Source organism: Aotus nancymaae, unplaced genomic scaffold (assembly GCF_030222135.1).
Source record: "Aotus nancymaae isolate 86718 unplaced genomic scaffold, 86718_ANA_hifiasm-v0.15.2.pri h1tg000079l, whole genome shotgun sequence".
NCBI classification, from domain to species: domain Eukaryota; kingdom Metazoa; phylum Chordata; class Mammalia; order Primates; family Aotidae; genus Aotus; species Aotus nancymaae.
Window position 1 is genome coordinate 7,837,436 of NW_026988494.1, and position 26,965 is coordinate 7,864,400.

Below are 26,965 nucleotides of genomic sequence, written 5' to 3' on the forward strand. Positions count from 1 at the left end.
GAAATTGAACTAGAAAATCTACCAAAAGAATAACAAACAATTTCTAACACAGTATACTCACACAACTGTGAAATCCTGGGCTCAGAGGCCACCACTGCCTTACTACTATCAAGAAAACTTAAACATAAGCCAACTTTATTTACATTCAAAATTAAAATAACAGGCTAGAGAACCCAAAAATAGACCCACATAAATGCACCCAAATGACTTTCAACAAAGGGGCAAACACAATGTAATAGGGGAAGGACAGTCTATTCAATAAGGGGTCTGCAGCAATTTAACATCTATTGGGAAAACAATGAAACTTGACCTAAACCTCACACCTTATGCAAAATTTAACTCAAAATGGATCACAGACCTAAAACATAAAGCTGTAACAATTTTAGGAAAGAACCACAGGAGAAAATCTTCAGGATCTCGGTAGGGCCAGGTGAAGAACACAATCCATAAAAGAAGAAATGATAAATTGGATTTCACTAAAATTTAAAATATTTACTCTAAGAAAGACATGGTAAAAAGAATGAAAAAACAAGTTGTAAAGTGAAAAATATTTGAAACTACATATCTGATGAAGGACTCATATCTACAATGTATTTTTTAAACTCTTAAAACTCAACAGAAAAAGCCAAGCACTCTAATTAAATGAGGAATTTCACCAGAAGCAAATTAGCATATGAAAAGACATTCAACATCATCAGCCATGAGAGAAATGCAAATTAAAGGCGAGATACCACTCAACACCTATCAAAATGGCTAAAATAAAACACAGTCACAGCAACAAACAGTGGCAAGGATGACAAATCATTCACACACTGCTGATAGGATGTAAAATGGTACAGCCACTTTGGAAAAGCAGTTTGGCAATTCCTTAAAAACTAAAAATATACTGCTGGACATTTATCCCAGAGAAATGAAATCAAGTTGTTTAACCATTCACCTATTGAAGAACCTCTGAGATATACACAAATGTTCATAGCACCTTTATTCATAATAACCAAAAACTGGAAAACAACCCAAAAGTTCTTCAACAGGTGAACAGCTAAACTGTGGTACAGCTGTACCATGGAATACTCTGTAATAAAAAATAGACTTCCAAAATACAGTCATGTAGTACTTAATGGCATTTCAGTTAATGACGGACCACAGATAGAACAGTGGTCCCATAAGATTATAATGGAGCTGAAAAATTCCTATCACCAAGTGATGTCATAGCCATCATAATGTATTAGCACAAGGCACTGCTCACCTTTGTGGTGATGCTAGCGTCAATAAACCTACTGCACAGCTAGTCATTAAAAAGTATAGCACATACAATCATATACAGTATATAACTTGATGAATGAGAATAAACTATACCCTTTTCCATTATTTTAGAGTATACTCCTTCTATATTTTTTAAAGTTAACTGTAAAACAGCCTCAGGCCAGTCCTTCAGGAGGTATCTAGGAGAAGGCATTGTTATCATAGATGACAGCTCCATGCACTTCCAGCGAGACAAGATGCGGAGCAACACTGATGATTCTGACCCTGTGTAGGTCTAGGCTGATGTGTGTGTTTGTATTTCAATTTTTTTAAAAAAAGTTTAAAAAATTTTTTTAAATTTAAAATAAAGACTTATGGAATACATTAATCAAGGAAGAAAAAATGTTTGTACAACTGTACAGGGTGCTCATGCTTTAAGCTAAGTGTTATTACAAGAGTCCAAACTCAAAAAGTCTTTTTGGGTTTATGAAGCAAAGTTACTGTAAGCTGAGATTAATTTATTATTGAAGAAAGAAAATTTTTAAAGAAAAATTTAAAATAAATTTAGTGTAGCCTAAGTTATAAAGTCTACAACGTGTACAGTAATGTCCTTGGCCTTCACGCTCACTCACCACTCACTTGATCACCTGGAGCAACTTCGAGTCCTACAAGTTCCATTGGCAGGAAGCACCCTATACAGGTACACCATCTTTTATCTTTTATACTGTATTTTTACTGTACCTTTTTCTACATTAGATATGTTTAGATACACAAATACTTAACATTGTATTACAATTGCTTGGAGTATTTATTATAGTAACACACTATACAGATTTACAGCCTAGGAGCAACAGACTCTACCATATAGCCTAGGTGTGCAGTAAGCTTTATCATCCAGTTTGTCTAAGTACATGTTCAGACAACCATGAAATGTCCTATACACACATTTCTCAGAACATAGCCCTGTTGTTAAGCAACATGTGATCACATACAGCTTCGATGGATCTCAAGATAATTGTGTTGAGTGGAAAAAACTAAATTCCAAAAGGTGACAAATTGCACGATTCCATGAATATAACATTTCTTGAAACAAAACTTTAGAGATAGAGACTAGATTTCTGGTTGCCAGTAGCCAGGGCTAGGGGTGGAAAGAACAGCTCCAGGGAGCTTTGTGGTACGGGAACATTTGGTATTCTGACTGCATTGGTAGTTACACAAATGTACATGAGATTAAACTGTATAGAACAATACATATCCATATAAAAGAGTACTTATAAAACTAGAGAAGTAGGAGTAAACTCTAGATACTATACAAATGTCATATTCCTAGTTTTGATATTGTACTATAGTTATGCAAGATGTTACTGTTCAGGAAACTGGGTGAAAGGTACATAGGACCTCTCTTCTTGTGAATCTACAATTTTCAAAATAAAAAATAAACAGCACTAGTATTGTGGGGTTTTAACCCATTCATGTAAATATGCCATTCATGTAGAATATTCATGTAAAAATTTGCTTTTTTTTTTTTTTTTCAGATGGAGTTTCACTTTTGTCGCCCAGGCTGGAGTGCAATGGCACAATCTCAGCTCACTGCAACCTCCGCCTCCTGGGTTCAAGTGATTCTCCTGCCTCAGCCTCCTGAGTAGCTGCAATTGCAGGCACCTGAGACCATGACCAGCTAATTTTTGTATTTTTAGCAGAGATGGGGTTTCACCATGTTGACCAGTTGGTCTTGAACTCCTGACCTCAGGTGATCCATCTGCCTCAGCCTCCCAAAGTGCTGGGATTACAGGCGTGAGCCACCACGCCCAGCCAAAATTTGCTACTTTTTATAATTAAAAGAAAGAGAAATTCTAATACTGAAAACCTTAATAAAAATATCTGTAGAATAGTTCAAATTTTAGGTTTTGAATGTGATACAAGAAGGCGTAACTGGGCTTTCACAGCATCCTAGAGTAAAAGGACATATGGATGAAAGATCACTGAGAAGACATTAGAATAAATATGGCTCACAGCCTGTTTTGTTATGGCTCGCCAGTGAAAAATGTAACTCTTTACGTTTTTAGAGGGTTACTAACACGGAGAGGAATACGTGATACAGACTACATGTGGCCTATAAAGCTTGAAATATTCATTATCTGGTCTTTTCAGAAAAGGTTTGTCAAGCCTTGTTCTACTGTATTCCTCAATAGATTATATGCCAGCTTTAGAATTTAATAATAAAATAGTTCTCTTTTTACATTATCCATTTGCTCTTCTATAGAGAAGTTTTCAGCTTTTTGACCACTCCCTTTGGGGACGTTAGATTTGGCAAAGCTTACCAATGGGAGTGCTGTCTTTAGGGAGCCCAGTTTCCTGAATGAATTTCTAAAATCATGCCCCCACTCAGAAATACAGTGAGCCTCATCCACAGCAATGAGTGTGATACCTATAAAAAAAGAAAAACATATAATGGAAAAGATAAAGTTCAAAAGGAAAAAATAAACTCATAAACTCATTTACATCTCCAAAGGAGATGTAATAACCAAAATCAAAGTATCTGGTTCCTATAAAAACATAAGCATAAATACCATCATATTAACACCAAAAATCATTATTGGGAGTAAGGAGAGGGGAGATATATGAATAAAATGCTTAATTTTAAAAGGAAATATTTATGTATTAATCCAAATAATACATTTATTGGATCTCAGCTTTCATCACTATTCCTTGGAGAGATGAATTGCTTACTGTGACTTTGTCCCCAAAACTATCACTCGTGAACCACCTGCATTTCTCTTTGGTAATACTTTAAATTTTATCTCATGTGTTAGCTATTAAAAGAGATAAAAAGAGTCAGCCTATTTCTACTGAAATTAACTGCACTGCCATCCATGATTGATCGCATATCATATTGCAGAGAGTCCTCCGAAATGCCAGGCTAGGGCACAGGAGGACAGCCACATTTTCTCATGTAAAATGGTATGGGAAGAACTAAACCACATGATGTACTAAGTAGGCAAGAAGTAATGTAACTTGTTCTTTCTTCCTCTAGTAGCTTCTCTACTCTGCCCCCACACCAGACACACACACTGAAAAGGAATCAATAGTGTGTTATAATGCATGTCAGAAAAGGATTTTATCATAAAATCATCCATTAAAATGTCTTCAGATTTTTCAAAGTAGTAACAGTCATAACAGTCATGCTTTTGCCCTTAATTAACAAATTGATACATAAGAATAATTTTTTCCTTTAATGAGCATAATCATTCTTTGATACTTCTCTGAGCATTAATAATGTTTGAACACTAGGAGGAAGATGATTAAAAAGCTCTAAAGTCAGACTGCCCGGATGCAAAACCTGGCTCCACCACCCACCATGTGTATTACCTTAAGCAAGTTACTTTCCAAGTCTCAGTCCTCTCACAAGTAAAATGTGGATAATAATAGTACCTAGCATTTTCTAGATGCTCAAAAGGTTAAATTCAACCATTCACTTAAAATGCTAAAATAGGGCCTGGCACACACAAAAACAGGGTCAATTTAAAAAATACTAATACTACTATTATGGTTAATAAATGTTCACTATTATCTAAATACTTTTCTAGGAATAAAGAGACTAATAAAATACAATCCATGACCTGAGGAGCTCCCAATTTTAAAAGAGGAGACAGACGTGCAAATAAACAATTACAATTCATTGAGATTACAAGCTACGACAGTCCTAAGAGAGTATGGAGGAGAAAGAAAGCCAAAAACAAACAAACAAAAAACTTACTAAACATGGGTACAAAGTCAGTTATTTGTATCAAAATTCTCTGGGTACTACTGAGTGGCTGGAAAAAATTCAATATTATCACTATAATTATTTGGGCTTTAGAAACTAAATCTGAGTGACTGATTTTCTTTTTCTCTCTCTCTTTCTTTCCTTCTTTCTTATTCCTTCCTTCCTTTTTTCTCTCTCTCTTTCTTTTGTAACTGGGACTACAACAGGTACCATGCTCAGCTCATTTTTTATTTATTTTTTATTTTTTAAGAGATAGGGTCTCACTGTGTTGCCCAGGCTGATCTCGAACTCTTGGGTTCAAGCAATACTCCTACTTCAGCCCAGATTTTAAAGTAAACAGGTTAAAAACAGAGATGATGGTCTCTTTTATTTAAAACTTTCCTTTGTTTTAAAAGTTTTAGTTACAGGTTTGACAAACTAGCTTTTAATGGAGCTAAACCTTGTCCCTCAAAAACAATTTAGACAAGCTTTTGCTAACATTCACTTAAGTTAAAAGTTTGGTTGGTAAGGAGCCTCTCTATAAAATTATGTTTGCTGTTTCTGTTAAAAATCCAGACTACTTAAGTAATTTAACATTTACCTAAAAATGAGGAATCTGATTAGCTAAATGTCAGACTGCTGTACAAATAACATCCTGCATATATTCATTTTTGCAAGCATTGTACAATTTCCTGCCACAAAAGGCAAAGGAAAATATTTCAAAAATAATTTTTATTTAATTTATCCCTTTTTATTCAACACCGAGTCAACCAGAGAACATTTTCATCCATCAAAAGCAAAGTATGGTGCTCTAATTATTGCAGTGTTCATAATTCATCCATTACAAAAAATAAAAATAGAGAGTTTTAACTACTTGTCAAAAGTATTAAGTATTTGCTTAAATACTTCAGCTTATTATTCATTTAACACTATCACAGAAACAAAGCAAATAGTAAAAACGTACCCAGACCACTATGGACATAGACCCTAGCTTTTGCAATACAACCCATGAAACTTACATATGGGGTAGTTATGCTTAATCCAAAGTGAAATATTCACAAGAACTTATAGGAAATATATCAAATTCATTGTTCATTAAAGGCAAAAAATACAGTATGTCAATAAGGGAGTTTAAGAGCTCATGAACGTACTCATTGCTAATATATTTAATGAAATGTTCATTGCTGCCCCCATTCTTTTTTTTCTTTTGAGATGAAGTCTTGCTCTGTCACCCAGGCTGGAGTGCAGTGGCACGATCTCAGCTCACTGCAAACTCTGCCTCCCAGGTTCAAGTGATTCTCCTGCCTCGGCCCCCCAAGTAGCTAGGACTATCAGCAGGCGCCACCACACAGGGCTAATTTTTTGTATTTTTCGGAGAGACAGGGTTTCACCATGCTAGCCAAGATGGTCTCGATCTCCTGATCTCATGATTCACCCACCTCAGCCTCCCAAAGTGTTAGGATTACAGGCATGAGCCATCGCCCCAGCGCTGCCCTCATTCTTTTTTTAGTTTTAATACATACTAAAAGATACAAGTTTGTTTTCATTATATTGTTAGAAAAATTATCAAATGCTTTCTGACAGTTATATGAAAGTAACCATTAAATGGATGTTGCAATTTGAAAGCCTAACCTATCTGGAATTATTTCAATATATAATTATACAAAAAGATCATATGATACTGAAAAACCAAATTTGGTTAGGTTGACTGAAGGTGTGAAATAGGGGCATTTGCAATAGAAGCCATGATTGCAATTCTTGGAGAGTTATGCCTAACCACCAAGAAGAAAAAAAAATTTTTTTCCTGAGGCATGGTCTCACTCTGTTGCTCAGGGTGGAGTGCAGCAGCCTGATCTCAGCTCACCACAGCCTCTATCTCCCAAGCTCAAACAATCTTCCGACCTCAGCCTCCCAAGTAGCTGGGACTACAGGCATGCACCACTAGGCTCAGCCAATTTTTTAAAAAATTATTTGTAGAGACAAGGTCTCATTATACTGAGGCTTTAAAATATTTTTAAGTACCAAAAAAAAAAGCACTATCAGCTTTTGACTAATTCTTTATCTACACTTTCTAGGAAATAAACTCTGACTTATCTAAGTTTGTTATTTTGTGTAATAAATTATACTCACTAGCGGCAAATAATCAAAGGTACTGTAGTTTCCAACCCTGGCTATACATCAGAATTACCTGTGAAAAGCCACCAATGCCAGGTGCCGCCCCAGGCCTGTTAAATCAGAATTTCCAAGGTTGGGGGTTAGTTACCTACTTTTTTTTTTTTTAAGTTTGAAAAGTGATTCTTATGAACAAGGAAGGTAGAAAACCACTACATTGACTTAATTTAGATACCGAACATGAAAAACAAATAAATTAAAATTTCATAAAACCTAGGATTCAACATTCATTCAACAATATGTTTAAGTGTCAAGCACCGCACTGGGGAAATATAAATTTTAAAAAGTGTTATTTTTCCCTTGAAAAGTTTATAGCCTAGCAGAAGAAAACAGATATATAAACAGGTAATTATGATAACAGAGTCTAATTTCTACAGCAAAAGGAATTATAGAATACCATGGGATAAGATAGGTGAAACACCAAGTTGGACAGTCAAGAGATTTCTTGAAGGTAATAATGTTTGAAATAAACTTTAACAGAAGTGAAATCCAGTGTTCATCCATAGATTTAACCTTAAAGATTAACTCAGCAAGTATTTACAGAGCTCCTTCTTAATCACTTACCAATATCAGCCTCAAGTTGCTGGAGTAGGCTCAAGTTACCTGAACAGTATTCTGGAGTTAAATACACAATCCGATATTTGCCTCTGTAAAAACAAACAAAAGAAAAAAAAACAGGAAAGGAAACATATTAACAATAAAGAAAACAATCATCTCAAGGAATTACAACTTAAAATCAAAATATCTGATGGATTTTTTCTTGAAATAATATTTTATGTCACAAAAATCTAAAAGAGTGCTACATCATGCATGTGTATAGACAATATTCACATACATTTGTTCTCTGATTTCTCTTCTATGCATCAAAATTGAAAGTGGCAATGCCTGTCAGGGAGTACTTAGCACTAAGGTGACACTGGAAGCCGGGCTCTGATGTCCAGCAGTCTAGCTAGGAAACTAAAGTTACCGGGTTCAGTGGTCAAACCTATAATAAACCGTTCACGGTGTTTATCAGTCCGCCTGCACACCACCCTCCTGTCTTGAGAACTATAACCTACTATCCTGTTTTCCTACATTCATGTTCATTCTACATATTTTGCTGACTTGCCTAAAACAGATTGGGCCAAACACTGTGTTAACGTAAAGCCAATTAATCGCTGTCCTGAAATCTGGAGGTTTGATGAAACAAGTTTCTGCAAGTGGCAGGACCTGCAACATGTTTTTTTAAAAAGAAGAGTTACAAAGCAACCATCTTCTGTTTTGTGACTAGAAAAGCAGAGAATGTTTATCTCTTCAGAGAGAAAAATAAGGAAGACTCACTAAAGACTACAGATAAAAAGAAAGTCCTATTGTATTTTGCAAACCCAATTCTACTCTCTTCCTAAGGGCTAATTTCTCTTAAGTGGGATCTATGAGACATTTCTTTATCCTTAATATAAAATTCAACATACACTTATGCTAACTTGAGTTAATTTCTATTCTGGGTAGACAGAATCCTAATTAAGACAATGTTTGTAATAAGCCTAAGTCTGGGGCAAAATATTTACAGAGTCTGTTCTCCCAACACGAAAAAAGTAGCCTAGGCATCTATCAGTAAGAAAATGTAAAAACAAACTGTGTTATATTCTATGAAATACAATAAAATAACAGATACTAAAAAAAATTTAAAAGAAAACTACACAGGTGCAGTGGTTCACGCCTATAAACCCAGCACTTTGGAAGGCCAAGGCAGGAGGATCGCTTTCTAATTTTATCTCAGAAAAAATTAAATTAGAAAAAAGAAAATTAAACATATATCCACCACATGATCCAGTCATTCCACTCCTTGATATATATCAATAAAATGAAATATATGTCCATACAAGGACTTACATACAACTGTTCATAGCAGCTTTATTTGTAATAACCCCAAACTGGAAACAATCCTGAGGCCAGGAGTTCAAGACCAGCCTGGGCAATCAAGCAAGACCCTGTATCTACAAAAAATTTAAAAATTAGCCAGGCATGGTGGCACACGCCTGTAGTCCAAGCTACTTGGGAGGCAGGAGGATAGCTTGAGCCTAGTAGTTAGAGGTTGCAGTGAGCTATGATTGCACCAGTGTCCTCTGGCCTGGGTGACAGAAGGAGACCTTGTCTCTAAAAAAACAAAAACAAAATAAAAAACTACTGATACATGCAACAGCATGGAAGAATCTCAGAAGCATTACGCCAAATGAAAGAAGTCTTACACAAAAGAGTTCATATTGTGTGACTGCATTTATATGACATTCTAGCACAGACAATACTAAACTATGGTAGAGAAAACTAGAGCACTGGCTTGCCTAGGATGCAGATGGAAGGACAGACTGGGGAGGCACATGAAGAAACTTTCTAGAGGGTCAGTAATATTCTGTATCTTATTAGAGGTTTGGTTTACATCTTTGTATGTATTTATCAAAATTCAGTAAATACACGTGTGCCTCGGGTGTATCTATATACTAATATATACACAAAGAAAGCAACTGCTTAATGGGCATGGGTGTTCTTTTGGGAGTGATGAAAATGTTCTGAATTAGAACATCCATATATACGAATATATATTAATAAGTGTGTGTATGTGTGCATATGTGTATATACGTTTCTGTGTGTACATATATATACATATGCACACAAAATAGGTGTGTGTATGTGTGCCTGAGATGATATTCTCCTGAGGAATTACATTATGACAGAATTGGCTGGGCAAGAGACCTAGAATCCAGCCCCTGCTCAGCCACAGTCACTGAGTGACTTTGGGAAAATTACTTGTCTCTGAGCCTCAGTTTTCTCATCTATAAAATGAGACAAATCTAGATAATCTCTAACTTCTCTTCCAAAACCAAAATTTTTAAAATTCTGTGACTACAATGCTAATCTTATAGCCCAATAACTGAGAGTAAAATATTTCTTTAAGTTTGAAGGATTTAAAAAGTAACAGTCCTGCAATGGTATTATAAAAAATAAAATATATTTTAAAATCATGGACTTTTTTTTCCAAGCATTTAATAAAATTTGTTTGCATACAAAATTCTCTCATATACTACAGACATGTGACCAAATGATTAGAAATCATATAAATTACTCACAACTTCCTCAGCAACATGTAGTTCACCCATGTAACAAACTTGCACATGTACCTCATGAATCCAAAATAAAAGTTGAGGGGAAAAAAAATTACTCACATTTTAACATCTCTTAGAACATCTTCTGACTGTGCTGATCCAAGGAAGCAGGCTGGGATATTGGACATTCTATAAGAAGAAAAACAAACATTCTGGCACTGTATACACACTACACCTATCAGTTTCATTCTTAAGTGAGAAAGAATAAAGAAATATAACAATGTATATTCCTGTTCTCTACAATTTTCTCTTTTTCTGTCACTTACTAACTTGATAAGCAAATTCCTTCAAGGGTCTTATCAGAAGGCAAGTTTTTTAAGGTGGGTTTTGAAAGAGACTGTAAGCTCAAGGAAGCAGGGGATGATGGGAGGTAAAGGAATAGGCTGCTAGACCCTATTCCTTCTATCTAACTGTATGTTTGTACTCATTAACCAACAGCAGGGTAACTACAGTTAATAACAATAATATTGTATATTTCAAAATAACCCAAAGAAAATATTTAAAATGTTCCCAGCACAAAGAAATGATAAATGTTCGAAGTGATGAACAAATGCCCTGATTTGATCATTACATATTATGATCATTACATATTATGATCAAAATACCACAGTACTCCAGAAATATGTACGGATATTATGTATTAATTTAAAAACAGATAGCAAGCTCAGGTTGAAGAAGCTGAAAAGTTTTTCACAGATAAAAAAATACTTCCATATATACACTTCTTATCAAGCTAAAAAGCAAGGGTAACAGAAAGAGAAAATAATTTTGAGATATTCAATGTAAACCACCATAAAGTAATGATTTTTTTTTTTTTAATTTTATTGGGGCCACCTGGTAGCTTTGAATTACAGAGAACTCAAGAAAGAAGATAAGCTCTTCCACTGAAGTGTCATTTATTACTAGTAAAGATAAAGCAATACCTGTAGAAATGTGTTATTGTGAACTAGATTTTAACATGCATGATGGAACAGATGTTTCATCCACAGAAGAAAAAAATAAGGTGATGTTGTGGCAATGATAACATGACTTACCTAAGCTGCAGCACTTGGTCTTCCATCAGAGAAATAAGAGGCGAGATGACAAGGCCAATCTTGCCTACATAAAGAGGTGGATACTGGAAGCACAAACTCTTTCCATATCCTTGAAAAGAAAATAATATGTTCACAGAAATAAAAATAAACATTTGATGCTTTAATTTCCTTTTACGATGTACTTATTACAGATGAATGGTCAATACTAGTATGCTATCTTCCTAAGAGGTAATTGATACATAAATCCGAGCATCTGTTCTCTGTTCACTGTCTTCTATATTTTACACCATTTGTAGTGGCATCTGTATTTTGAGGGTTTAACGAAAGATTAAGCATTTCAAACTCTTTATGTTTTATTTTTGAAAGGATTAGGTTATTTGCTTAAATACAACTTACCAGTTGCCATGACAGCAACATTATCTCTTCTTTCTTCCAATATTGAATGAATCACTTTCCACTGAACCCTTGAAGGTGAAAAGCAAAAACCTGTTTTGTTTTATTAATAAGAAACCCAAGGTACAGATTAAAATCCATTCAGTTTTTCATTTCCTTTAATAGAATTTATTTTTGAACTTCATACATAAATCCGCACAAACCCTGGAACTTTAAAGCAAAGAACTCCATTTGACCAACCTCCCATTCAAGCTAACTAACAACTACCATTTAGTATATGTATTAAATTTCATTACATACATCTAAAGTAAAAAACAGATTCTAAGCTTCATACTAGATATCCAAAAGAATCAATGCTTTAAACTAGTAAGAGAAATGCTCCAGGGACAAGGACTGACTGAAAAGGGAAATAAGGGAACTCTGTGAGGTGATGATAATAATATCTCTTGATAAGAATTTAGGTTACATAGATATGTATATGTACCCTTAAAATTTGCAAATATATGCTTAAAGTTTCATATTTCCTTATATGAAAATTTTATACCAAAACAAAAAAATTAAATAAATATTTAACTCTAGTTAATAATTTATATGCTGAAATACTTAGGTGGAAGTGTAACAGTGTCCTCAACTGACCCTGAGATGCATTTTAAAACTTCAATGAATTAATGGATGGATAGAGAGATATGAATGGATGGGTATGTGATAAAGCAAGTATAGTAATAATACTAGAATGTAGGTGGTGGGTATACAGATATGCACAGAAAAAAGTTCTTTCACCTTTACTACATCTTGGGAAATTTTCTTAATAAAATACTAAGGGTAAAAATCAGTTGAAGAGGTGGTCTTCTGGCATGCCATTAATGACCTATTCTTAACTAAGGGCTGGCTACAGGATGCACAGTTTATGAAAATTCATTGATCTGTACACCATGCACGCTTTTCTATATGTAAGACAAAAAATGTTTAAGATCAAAAGAAAAAAGAAAGAAATACTTCAGTAGATTATATTTTAAGTTCTCAGAATAGGAAAAATTTTCCTATTTTCACATGCTTATTAGTTTTATTCAAATTTACTTGTTCATCTCATTCATCTCATTTTATCCTTACAAAAATGTGCCCATTAGATGTAAACACATTTTGAGTACATTAAAATAGATAAGATTACCACTATTCCTCAAATTGTTGTATTAAGAACTTCTAGTACATCAGCATGTTCTGGGTAATATGATACACAAAACAGGCACATAGACACTCATTTAATGAAAACAAGTCAGTATTAAATTAACATTTACTTGTAAGTACCTTAAACTAGTGTCTACTCAGAACTGCTCAGTTAAAGGAAAATCATTTTTCCTCACTTATAAAAACAATGTGCGGAAATGAATTTTATAAATATTACTTTGAAATAATGTTGCAGCCACATAGAAAATACAGTGTGGCGGGATTAGATCCAAGATGGCCGCTTAGGAGGAACTCGGGAATGCAGCTCCGAGAGAAAGCACAGAGGGTGAGTGGACGCCGTATTTCCAGACTGATTTTTACTGCCCACAGACCAGGAGATTCACACGCAGAGAAGCCACACGGGTCACCAGCGCCGCTGGCGCCGCTGGCTTGAACGGCGCAGCCGCTGGGCCGGCACCCTGAGGCAAGGGTTCACTGTATAAAGTGAGAGAGTCTGAGTCCCCTATAAGCCAGCAAGGGGAGCTGAAACGGGGAGCCAGGCCAGCGCCACGAATCTCAGAGCCGCGGCTTTAGCCAACGCAGCGGCTCCGGAGGCAGATCAGATGAGACGGTGTCCCCTCTTACCCAGCAAGAAGACCTGAAACACAACTGAAACCGGGACAGTCCAGCTCTGTGGAGGAGGGGCGTTCTCCATAGGCACCCTGCTGTTCTGTACCAAGGCAATCCGCCACTACAGAGACTCCGTCACTACAGGGGCGGGCCAACATAGCGGAAGCAGTTCTAACTGCACCCAGAAGCTCACACGGAAGCTGGGTGGAGCCCACAGCAGCTTAGCGAAGCCTCTGCAACCTGAGTGTGACTAGGCTGCCACCTTGTGGGCAGGGAAAACAGCAACCGCACAGGGGAACATCATAAAACAGTAACTCCCTGGGACAGAAAACCTCGGGGGAAGAGCAGGGGGTTTATGAGTTCTGCCACAGCAGACTTAAAATTACCAAAATCAGAAAGACAACAACTACAAAGTCAGCAGGTGGAAAAATCCACAAAGATGGGAAGAAACCAGCGCAAAAAGGATGAAAACACCCAAAACCAGAACACTTCTCCTCCTACAAGGGATCACAACTCCCCACCAGCAAGGGAACAAGACTGGACGGAGAATGAGTGTGATGAAATGACAGAATCAGCTTTCAGAAAGTGGATAATAAGAAACTTCCGTGAGCTAAAAGAACATGTTCTAACCCAATGCAAAGAAACTAAGAACCTTGAAAAAAGACTTGACGAAATGCTAACAAGAATGGACAACTTAGAGAGGAATATGAGCGAATTGATGGAGCTGAAAAACACAACACGAGAACTTCGTGAAGCATGCACAAGTTTCAACAGCCGAATTGACCAAGCTGAAGAAAGGATATCAGAGGTCGAAGATCAACTCAATGAAATAAAACGAGAAGGCAAGATTAGAGAAAACAGGGTAAAAAGGAATGAACAAAGTCAACAAGAAATATGGGACTATGTGAAAAGACCTAATCTACGTTTGATAGGTGTACCTGAATGTGACGAAGAGAATGCATCCAAGCTGGAAAATACTCTTCAGGATATTATCCAGGAAAACTTCCCCAACCTAACAAGGCAGGCCGAGATTCAAGTCCAGGAAATACAGAGAACACCACAAAGATACTCCTCTAGAAGAGCAACCCCAAGACACATAATCATCAGACTCACCAGGGTTGAAATGAAGGAGAAAATACTAAGGGCAGCCAGAGAGAAAGGTCGGGTTACCCACAAAGGGAAGCCCATCAGACTCACTGCAGATCTCTCAGCAGAAACCCTACAGGCCAGAAGAGACTGGGGGCCGATATTCAACATCCTTAAGGAAAAGAACTTTCAACCCAGAATTTCGTATCCAGCCAAACTAAGCTTCATAAGTGAAGGAAAAATAAAATCCTTTGTGAACAAGCAAGAACTCAGAGAGTTCATCACCACCAGACCAGCTCTACAAGAGCTCCTGAAGGAGGCACTACACATAGAAAAGAACAACCAGTACCAGCCACTCCAAAAACACACAAAAAGGTAAAGAGCATCAACACAATGAAGAATCTGCATCAACCAAAGGGCAAAACAGCCACCTAGCACCAAAATGACAGGATTGAATTCACACATAACAATATTAACCCTAAATGTAAACGGACTAAATGCCCCAATCAAAAGACACAGACTGGCAAATTGGATAAAAAGCCAAAACCCATCAGTGTGCTGTATACAGGAAACCCATCTCGCATGCAAGGATACACAAAGGCTCAAAATAAAGGGATGGAGGAAGATTTACCAAGCAAATGGAGAGCAAAAAAAAGCAGGAGTTGCAATTCTCATCTCTGATAAAATAGACTTTAAAGCAACAAAGATCAAAAGAGACAAAGAAGGACATTACATAATGGTAAAAGGATCAATGCAGCAAGAAGAGCTAACGATCCTAAATATATATGCACCTAATACAGGAGCACCCAGATACATAAGGCAAGTTCTTAAAGACTTACAAAGAGACTTAGACTCCCACACAATAATAGTGGGAGACTTCAACACACCACTGTCAATATTAGACAGATCAACGAGACAGAAAATTAACAAGGATATCCAGGACTTGAACTCAGACCTGGAACAAGCAAACCTAATAGACATTTACAGAACTCTCCACCCCAAATCCACAGAATATACATTCTTCTCAGCACCACATCACACCTACTCTAAAATTGACCACATAATTGGAAGTAAATCACTCCTCAGCAAATGCAAAAGAACGGAAACCATAACAAACAGTCTCTCAGACCACAGTGCAATCAAGTTAGAACTCAGAATTCAGAAACCAACCCAGAACCGCACAGCTTCATGGAAAATGAACAACTTTCTCCTGAATGTTGACTGGATAAACAATGAAATGAAGGCAGAAATAAAGACGTTCTTCGAAACCAACGAGAATGAAGACACCACATACCAGAATCTCTGGGACACATTTAAAGCAGTCTCTAGAGGAAAATATATAGCAATAAGTGCCCACATGAGAAGAAAGGAGAGATCTAAAATTGACACCCTATCATCAAAATTGAAAGAGCTAGAGGAGCAAGATCAAAAAAACTCAAAACCTAGCAGAAGACAAGAAATAACTAAGATCAAAGCAGAATTGAAGGAGATAGAGACACAAAAAACCCTTCAAAAAATCAATAAATCCAGGAGCTGGTTTTTTGAAAAGATCAACAAAATAGACAGACCACTAGCCAGACTAATAAAAAAGAAAAGAGAGAATAACCAAATAGATGCAATAAAAAATGACAAAGGGGATATCACCACAGATTCCACAGAAATTCAAACCATCATCAGAGATTATTACAAACAACTCTATGCACATAAATTAGAAAACCTGGAGGAAATGGATAAATTCCTGGACAGCTGCCTCCTGCCAAGCCTAAACCAGGAAGAAGTCGAAACCCTGAATAGACCAATAACAAGGTCTGAAGTCGAGGCAGCAATTAAGAGCCTACCACCCAAAAAAAGCCCAGGCCCAGATGGTTTCACAGCCGAATTCTACCAGACATACAAAGAGGAACTGATACCATTCCTACTGAAACTATTCCAAATAATCCAAAAAGAGGGAATCCTTCCCAAATCATTTTATGAGACCAACATCATCCTAATACCAAAACCCGGCAGAGACTCAACAAGAAAAGAAAACTACAGGCCAATATCCATGATGAACATAGATGCAAAAATCTTCAATAAAATAATGGCAAGCCGATTACAACAGCACATCAAAAAGCTTATCCACCATGATCAAGTAGGATTCATCCCGGGGATGCAAGGCTGGTTCAATATACGCAAGTCTATAAATGTAATTCACCACATAAACAGAACCAAAGACAAAAACCACATGATTATCTCAATTGATGCAGAGAAGGCCTTCGACAAAATTCAACAGCCCTTTATGCTAAAAACCCTCAATAAACTAGGTATCGATGGAACGTATCTCAAAATAATAAAAGCTATTTACGACAAACCGACAGCCAATATCATACTGAACGGGCAAAAACTGGAAGCATTCCCTTTGAAATCTGGCACTAGACAAGGATGCCCTCTCTCACCACTCCTATTCAATATAGTACTGGAAGTTCTAGCCAGAGCAATCAGGCAAGAAAAAGAAATAAAGGGTATTCAATTAGGAAAGGAGGAAGTCAAATTGTCTCTATTTGCAGACGACATGATTGTATATCTAGAAGACCCCCTCATCTCAGCCCAAAAGCTCCTGAAACTGATAAGCAACTTCAGCAAAGTCTCAGGATACAAAATCAATGTGCAAAAATCACAAGCGTTCCTATACACCAATAACAGACTTAAAGAGAGCCAAATCAAGAACGAACTGCCATTCACAATCGCTACAAAGAGAATAAAATACCTAGGAATACAACTAACAAGGAATGTAAAGGACCTCTTCAAGGAGAACTACAAATCACTGCTCAACGAAATAAGAGAGGACACAAACAGATGGAGAAACATTCCATGTTCATGGTTAGGAAGAATTAATATCGTGAAAATGGCCATACTGCCCAAAATAATATACAGATTCAATGCTATCCCCATCAAGCTACCAATGACCTTCTTCACAGAACTGGAAAAAACCACCTTAAACTTCATATGGAACCAAAAGAGAGCCCGCATAGCCAAGTCAATTCTAAGCAAAAAGAACAAAGCAGGAGGCATCACACTACCAGACATCAAACTCTACTACAAGGCTACAGTAATCAAAACAGCATGGTACTGGTACCAAAACAGAGATATAGACCAATGGAACAGAACAGAGGCATCGGAGGCAACACAACATATCTACAACCACCTGATCTTTGACAAACCTGATAAAAACAAGCAATGGGGAAAGGATTCCCTGTTCAATAAGTGGTGTTGGGAAAACTGGCTAGCCATATGCAGAAAGCAGAAAATGGACCCCTTCCTGACACCTTACACTAAAATTGACTCCAGATGGATTAAAGACTTAAACATAAGACCTAACACCATAAAAACACTAGAAGGAAACCTAGGCAAAACCATTCAGGACATAGGCGTAGGCAAGGACTTCATGACCAAAACACCAAAAGCATTGGCAACAAAAGCCAAAATAGACAAATGGGACCTAATCAAACTCCACAGCTTCTGCACAGCAAAAGAAACAGTCAATAGAGTGAATCGGCAACCAACAGAATGGGAAAAAATTTTTGCAGCCTACCCATCTGACAAAGGGCTGATATCCAGAATTTACAACGAGCTAAAAAAGATTTACAAGAAAAAAACAAACAAGCCCATTCAAAAGTGGGCGAAGGACATGAACAGATACTTTACAAAAGAAGACATACATGAGGCCAACAAGCATATGAAAAAATGCTCATCATCACTGGCCATTAGAGAAATGCAAATCAAAACTACATTGAGATACCATCTCACACCAGTTAGAATGGCAATCATTAAAAAATCTGGAGACAACAGATGCTGGAGAGGATGTGGAGAAATAGGAACACTTTTACACTGTTGGTGGGAGTGTAAATTAGTTCAACCATTGTGGAAAACAGTGTGGCGATTCCTCAAGGACCTAGAAATAGAAATTCCATTTGACCCAGCAATCCCATTACTGGGCATATATCCAAAGGATTATAAATCGTTCTACTATAAGGACACATGCACACGAATGTTCATTGCAGCACAGTTTACAATAGCAAAGACCTGGAACCAACCCAAATGCCCATCGATGATAGACTGGACAGGAAAAATGTGGCACATATACACCATGGAATATTATGCAGCCATTAAAAACGAGGAGTTCGCGTCCTTTGTAGGGACATGGATGAACCTGGAAACCATCATTCTCAGCAAACTGACACAAGAACACAAAATCAAACACCACATGTTCTCACTCATAGGCGGGTGTTGAACAAGGAGAACACATGGACACAGGGAGGGGAGCACTATACATGGGGGTCTGTTGTGGGGGAGTGGGGGGGACAGCGGGGGGGTGGGGAGTTGGGGAGGGATAGCATGGGGAGAAATGCCAGATATGGGTGAAGGGGAGGAAGGCAGCAAATCACACTGCCACGTATGCACCTAAGCAACAACCTTGCATGTTTTTCACATGTACCCCAAAACCTAAAATGCAATAAAAAAAAAAAAAAAAAAAAAAAAAAGAAATATACATGAGAAAAAAAAAAAAAAAAAAAAAAAAAGAAAATACAGTGTGGCATGTGTAACCATAGTGAAGTTGTGCTGTTGCTTCTAAGTCAATGGACTATTTGCCTTTTTCCTTTTTTAAAAGAAAATACTGAATATGTGATTTGATTAACTGAGATTATACTCACGGTTTAAAACTGGAATGGCCAAAATATGTCTTGAGGCAAGTAATTTGCTCTGCATTGGGTGCTGGCAACAAGGAGTCTTGAAATAAAATAAAATGGGCATTTATGTTCAAACAGAAAAACACCATGAAGAGGGAGAAAACGGTTTATTTCATTGGCTTTTTTGAAAGAATACAGTGATAGCTACCATGTGTCACTGTTTTCTATTTTTTAATTCCAATACAAATTGGCCCTCTGGGTACCATATATGACTCCAAGAAAACACTTGGATTACTTTTAAGTGTTAGAATTTTGTTGTGATTCACACTTTGCCAGCACTATTTTAAAAAATCGATGTTTTAGAATCAGGTATACTTCTAAAATCTAACATTTGAACAAACCATGGCAAGCAATATAGCAATCCAAATGTTAAAATATAACCCACCTTCAATTAATGGTAATCAGAAATGTTAGACTAAAAAAGTCCACGGATAAAATAAAATCTTCATTTTAGTTATCCAAAGCTAAATGTAGTTACACCTAAATTAAGTTACCAAAATCTCGTTTAGTTTAGTTACCTAAATCTAATGTAGTTAGGAAAACTCAAGTTACCTCATCTTTGGTCAAAATTCTAACTGCACAGCATAATGAAGTTAGGTTAGCTCTACCCAACTCACCTTCCCTGTCCAATGTGAGCTTGAAAGATTCATGAGTAGCCAAGAAAGGGAAAAAAAAAAATCAAGGTAATTTGCCACTAAACAAATGAAAGTTCATCACTAGAGTTCTCAGCTTTAATAATTCTAAATGAGAACTATACTGATTTGGAGAAATCACATCTGTATTTAACAAGAAAACAAAAGGAAAGATTTTTATCATCATAATGCTACTATTACTCTATTTCTGCAGGCAGTAAGATTTTACTTTATAGTGACAAAAGCACTAAGGAGACAAAAGCTCATAAGGATCCAATAATTAATTCTATGCCACAAAGTCTCTGACCTCCAAACCATCCAAAACTGGACCCTAAGTTAAAGTCAGTGGTAGGTATCAGAGGTGAGTCATTTCAAACACACTTCAGCACTTACCCTTATCATCATCTTCTTCCTCTTCATTAGCTTCATTTTCATCATCTTCTTCTTTAGTAGGAAGACTCAGATTTCTCTCCATTTCTAAGCATTTAGAATGAGTTGGTTCTACCGTGCCACTATTGAGGTTTTCTAAAGACTGAAAGTTTAAAAGAAATTTTAAAAGCAAAACCACTGACAGTGTCGTATCTTTTTCACCAAACACAAAAGGACTATTATTAACAGGGCCTACAATTTTGTTGAAAGCTGGCAGATGTGCAAGCCATACTACAAAAGAACATGTGTGCTCCAGTTTAAATATGTGCTCATGAATGGTTTCTAAGGCGCAAGGCCAAAGATGGAACATTTCCAGAATAAGCAAGGCTCATTAATAGCATATAATAAACTGCCCCTGGAGAAACCCAACATACGTTTTAAATTTGGATAATTTAAAACGTTTTTTCTTTATTGCACTTCAATATTTTTGATTCTCAAGTAGTAAATGTGGATTTTAATGTTATTTTTGTAACAAGTTTCTCTATATCATGAGTCGGTCACATTCTTTTTGAATAAGGCTGAAACTATAAACAAACAATAAATGTGTTTTGGAACTGTCAAAACAACAAAAGATTCAAATCGTTTTAGAAAAGGAATATTATAAATGTGAAATAAAGTTATTTGTTTTTATTTTGGTTGGAGAGTATCTGTATTCTCCCTTAAATAAAGATAATCTATTTCAAGAATATTTCAAAATTGTTTCCTCTATAACATTTTTTAACTATGAAGAGAGAGGAAGACTTTATTAAACTACAGTTTTCATTTTCTCTTTTTATTAAATCTTTCATTTAATATTTTGACTTTGAAGGTTTTTTTAAAAAGTATGTTCATTTCAAACCTTAAGGTGAAAAAAATGTGTTTCTCTTTGTTTTATTTTATTCAAGTCTACAAACAGAATGCATTTTTTAAACAGAGTTCTCTTAAAATATGGGCATCCAGGTTGCATTCTAAGAGATTTAATGTATATGTTTGTAGAAGTCCACATGTTTCCTATAAATGTACTATTGGAAGAGTACTTCTCAGAGAAATGGATAATTAATAACAAAATACAATTCAGTATTTATGTTCTAGTTTTATCGTTAGCTAATATTTATTAAACACTTACGGCCGGGCGCGGTGGCTCAAGCCTGTAATCCCAGCACTTTGGGAGGCCGAGGCGGGTGGATCACGAGGTCAGGAGATCGAGACCATCCTGGTCAACATGGTGAAACCCCGTCTCTACTAAAAATACAAAAAATTAGCTGGGCACGGTGGCGCGTGCCTGTAATCCCAGCTACTCAGGAGGCTGAGGCAGGAGAATTGCCTGAACCCAGGAGGCGGAGGTTGCGGTGAGCCGAGATAGTGCCATTGCACTCCAGCCTGGGTAACAAGAGCGAAACTCCGTCTCAAAAAAAAAAAAAAAAAAACACTTACTAGTTGCCAGGCTTTTCACAAGCAACACTTTAAATAATAATCCTAACTGAGTATCAAAAATGCTAAGAAACTTGCCCAAAGTCACACAGCTACTAACTGGAAAAGGAGATTCAAACCCACATCTGAATTCAGAATCTACTTTTTTTTTTTTAATTGAGACGGGGTCTCACTCTGTAACAAGGCTAGAGTGCAGTGGCACGGTCATGGCTTACTGCAGCCTCAACCTCCTCAGTCTCAGATGATCCTCCCAACACCTTAGACTCCCAAGTAACTGGGACTATAGGTACACGCCACCAGACTCAGTCCAGTCAATTCTCAAATTTTTTTATAGAGACAGGGTTTTGCCATGCTGCCCAGGCTGGTCTCAAACTCCTGGAATTAAGTGAACCTCCTGCCTTGGCCTCCCAAACTGCTGAGAGTACATGCGTGAGCCACCAAGCCTGGCCTTAGAATATACATTCCTACTCATTACCCACTACTTGGCCTCAAAACTAAAAAAGGAAATTAATGTCATTTCATAAAAACAAAAAAACTTATCAATCTAAAGATTAGGAATAAAAAATATGCATAAAGGTAAACTTCTGTGTTTTTCTTCATTTTTTTACTTAATTTAGCTAAACTGGCTTTTCTTATTAAACATCTTTGGTTCATAACACCTGACAAAGAAATTAGACGTAAAGGAGTGGAAAATATATAAATTATAAAGTACTATTTTCAATTTCGATAATAAAAGAGAGTAAAACTGAACCATTTAATCCATTAGAAAACTATAGATGTAATATATCCACAGTAAATAATACCAAAGAAAGTAAAGATGATTACTGAATGTATAAAAACCAAACTTCCAGCTTCTGCCAAGATGGTGGAATAGGAACAGCTCCCGTGACCATTTCCCAGCAAGAGGGACACAGAAGCTGGGTGATTGGCATCACCTCACCTGGGAAGCACAAGGGACCGGAGAACTCCCTCTTCTAGACAAGGGAAGCCATTAGGGAATTTTCCTGACACTTTGGCACTCTGGCTCAGATGCTGTGCTTTTCCCACAGTCTTCACAATCCACAGACCAGGATATTTCCTCCAGTGCCTACAATACCAGTGCCCCAAGTTTCCAGCACAAATCTGGGTGACCGTTTTGGACGCTGCAGTTTTTTTTTTCTCATACCCCAGTGGCTCCTGGAACACCAGTGAGACAGAACTGCTCATTCCCCTGAAAAAGGGGGCTGAAGCCAGGGAGCCAAGTGATCTGGCTTGGCAGGTCCCACCCCCACAAAGACCAGCAAGCTAAGATCTACTGGCTTGAAACTCCTGCAGTCAACACAGCAGTCTGAGCTCCACCTGGGATGTTCAAGCTCATGGCGGGAGGGGCGTCTGCCATTGCTGAGGCTCAGGTGTAGGCGGTTTTACCCTGGCCTGTGTAAACAAAGTCACCTAGAAGTTTACACAGCAACTGGGCAGAGCCTACAGCAGCTCAGCAAGACCTCTGCAGGCAGACTGTCACTAGACTTCCTTCTTGTTGGACAGGGCATCTCTGAAAAAAGGCAGCAGCCTGTCATGGACTTATAAAGCCCCCACCTTCCTGGGACAGAGCACCTGGGAAAAGGGGTGGTTGTGGGTTCAGCTTCAGCAGACTTAAACGTCCCTGCCCAGCAGCTCTGAAGGAAGCAACGGATCTCCCAACACAGCCCTCAAGCTCTGATAAGAGACAGACTGCCTCCTGAAGTGGCTCCCTGACCCCTGTGTATCCTGACTGGGAGACATCTCCCAGCAGGGGCAGAAAGACACCTCATGCAAGACAGCTCTGGCTGGCATCTTGTGGGTACCCTTCTGGGATGAAGCTACCAGAGGAAGGAACAGGCAGCAATCTTTGCTGTTCTGCAGCCCCTGCTGGTCATTCCCAGGCAAACAGGTTCTGGAGTGGACCTCCAGCAAACTCCAGCAGATCTACAGCAGAGGGACCTGTTATAAAGGAAAACTAACAAACAGAATGAAATAGTTTCAACATCAACAGAAAGGACGTCCACTCAGAGACCCCATCCAAAGATCACCAATTCCAAAGACCAAAGGTAGATAAATCCACAAAGATGGGAAGAAACCAGCACAAAAAGGCTGAAATCTCCAAAAGCCAGAATGCCTCTTCTCCTCCAAGGGATCATAAATCCTGACCAGCAAGGGAACAAAACTGGATGAAGAATGAGTTTGACAAATTGATAGAAGCAGGCTTCAGGTGGGTAATAATGTAACCAGATTAGATGCAACCAGATTTTCTGGTACTCAGGTTCTTGGCCTCTCCAACCCTGAAGAATGGGAAAGGAGGCCTCAGTGTCGCAGTGAGTGTTACAGCTCACATAGAACTCATGGACCCAAAGAGTGTGCAGTAGTGTGGTTTATTAGAGCGAAAGGACAGCTTCCACACAGTGGAAGGGGACCCAGAAGGGGTGCCACTGCAGGCTTGCGCAGCTGGAGCTTATACCCCTGAGTTATTCCCTCCCCTTTCTTGTTCTCGTCCAATGAGAGGGTTTTTTTTTTTCAAACTTTCTCTGGATCAGTTGATCTTTGAATCCTTTACCAGATTGGTTACTGTTTTAAAACCCTGTGTCACTGAGCCTCTGCCTTGAGGAGCCAGAGGCTGGAAAATTCCTGTACTGGGAACAAAGCGCCTAGCTGACCCTGGAAGTTCCTCTAACACAGTCCCTCAGTCCCCACTCTGAAAAGGCAAGTCCAACTGCTGTTGGGACATGGGCGACAACTGCTCTAACTACTTCCTGCTGAACTAGGGCGAAGAAAGGGGCCCTGCAGTTGAGGTTTCCTCTGGAGGGGAGTCTTCTGGGGGTGCAAGTCAATCCAGTGGTCTGTGATAGAAATGAGACAAGGACATTTGGGGTTCCATTTGTAGGACCATTTGTAGCTTCATGGCCTCAATTCTGGAAGAAATGAATTTGGCAAGAAAGTTAAAGATGCAAGGCCCAAAGCAACCAATAATGGGATGGTTATTAAAGGGCTCAGAAGAGGGGAAAGCCAGGGTAGCCAGTTGTTAAGCAAACTCCATGATCCTATTTCTTGGCAGTCCTTAGCCCTGTGTTCTATTTGGTCCCTGAGTTCTTTAACCTTGTTTAGGACAATGCCTGATTGGTTTACAAAGTAACAGCATTCTTCTCCTAAAAAGAGACAAGCTCCTCCTCTCTCTGCCATTAACAGATCCAGGGCCCTTCGATTTTGAAGAGCCATGGCACCTAAAGGGTTAAGCTGCTTTTGTAGAGTTACGAGAGAATCAGCAACCTTTTCCATGTCATTATTTAATTCCTGGGATAGTTTATAGTAAAGCTGAGTGGAGGTAGTAATTCCTCCAATACCAGTACTAAGTCTGCCTATTATTCCAGCCCCCATGATGAATGGAAGAATTGGGGTCCGCATATGGCGTAACCTGGCCAAGACAAGGCTCTACAATTCAGAGTCTGTGTAAATGATCATGGGGGGCCCTAGGAAGGATAAGGGGCATATTTCTTCCAGGGTATTGTTTAGACAGCAGTAGGCTAAGAAGCCACAAAGAATAAGCCTGGTGCTAGGCAGTTGAGGCCTGGGGATAAAGTAACCCAGTTTCAGCATAGAGAAGCATTGGAGTTGTTAGTAAAGTTCACGCAAGTGAAGTTGGAGGCAGATAGAATTTGTAGATTGGGGCCGGGCACAGTGGCTCACGCCTGTAATCCTAGCACTTTGGGAGGCCGAGGTGGGTGGATCACCTGAGGTCAGGAGTTCAAGACCAGCCTGGCCATCATGGTGAAGCCCCATCTTATAAAATAAAAAGAATTTGTAGATTGGTTACCAAGGGACCTACAAGCCCCATATGATTTGAGGGTGGGTTAGTTGTGTGCCGTAAGTATGGAATTGGAACCAGGATATATGGTTTGAAGCGTAGTGGGAGGCATATGCAACAGTCAGTTGGGTTGTCGGAGGAGGCCTCATGCATCCCCGTGAGAGTGGTGTTAAATAAGTTGAGCAGATGGGAGTGCATGTGAAGTGTCTCGTGTAACTTAGAAAGGTCCAGGCCTTTGTAGGGACTGGGGGTACTTCGTGGTTTGCCTAAGCTAGAGATTACTTCCTGGAGATGCTGTTCCTGTGCCTGATCTTGAACTCCACCCCCATCTGAAGTCCCAATGTGGTTAAAATCTGTCCAGTAGGCGGTGGTTCCCTTGGCAGCTAGACCATTAGGCCCAGTTATCGTTCCTGTCCAATAAGTGTGTGAGTTGTATGTGCACAGGGAAGCAGATGTATAGCACTTTTTGTGCATACAAGTATAAAATATAAAAGAGGCTGGTAGACCTAATCCCCAAGACTAACCAGAAAGTGGACTTTTTCCCTGTTATATATTATTCCAGTTGTAACCCCTTTGGGTGCATTTGCAGGTAGGATGGAAGTGAACCAGGGGACAGACAGCAAAGAGGACAATGAGGACCACAAGAGAGGTCATAGTAAGAGAGTGATAATATCAGAGGGAGAGAAAGAGAGCTATTGGAGATATAATTAGGCAGAAAGCCACGGATATGGAGAGTCTATGGTATGTGGGCCAAGCCTTATGGGTGACCACATATACACTGGTTGCAAACAGTAAAGTTAAGAGTGATATTCCTGTCAATGCCAGAATATAAGTTAGACTCATGAGTTAGTTACTTTCCTGAGGGTCTCATCAGAAAAGCAACTGCAAATCCTCTAATGGCTTCCAGATGTATGAAGGGTACTTCAGAGAGTAGAGAAGAGGGACCCTGGTCTTTCTGAGGAAAAGTCCAAGGTTTTAGCCATGTGTGATGGATCCACAAGTCAATTCCCACCACCTTAACTGCCATTGGGGTAGACAGAATGACTGAAAATGTCCTTCGCAAGATGGACCTGTTGCCTACAAAGTTGGGCTGCTGATTTGGAAACCTTATATCTACAGGTGGCCAGAAGGTTTAGGAGGTCCTGGGTGGCCTGCTGACACTGGGTTTCTGTGTTAGCAGTTAAAAGTAAGTCAACCATGTATTGGAGGACCAGGGTACCTGGATGTGAAAAATGACTAAGGTCCTGAACTCTAAAGCCTGGCCAAACAGGAGAGGGCTATCACAAAAGCCCTGGGGTAACACTGCCCAGTGAGCTGAGAAGTGTGGTCTGAAGGGTCTTCAAAGGT

At 38.3% G+C, this 26,965-nt stretch overlaps 1 protein-coding gene across 4 annotated transcripts in view; it reads right to left on the reverse strand.

The window, feature by feature from the left end:
- Positions 1-26,965, reverse strand: part of WRN (WRN RecQ like helicase) — a 149,333-nt gene that overhangs the window by 65,886 nt on the left and 56,482 nt on the right. For all 4 annotated transcript variants that reach the window (XM_064368777.1, XM_064368775.1, XM_064368776.1 and 1 more), the window contains 7 exons: positions 20,359-20,497; positions 19,298-19,373; positions 11,730-11,797; positions 11,334-11,442; positions 10,360-10,428; positions 7,724-7,806; positions 3,564-3,670 (listed from right to left, as the gene is read on the reverse strand). In XM_064368777.1, coding sequence (XP_064224847.1) covers positions 3,564-3,670; positions 7,724-7,806; positions 10,360-10,428; positions 11,334-11,442; positions 11,730-11,797; positions 19,298-19,373; positions 20,359-20,497 — 651 coding nt within the window. The remainder of the gene's footprint in view (positions 1-3,563; positions 3,671-7,723; positions 7,807-10,359; positions 10,429-11,333; positions 11,443-11,729; positions 11,798-19,297; positions 19,374-20,358; positions 20,498-26,965) is intronic.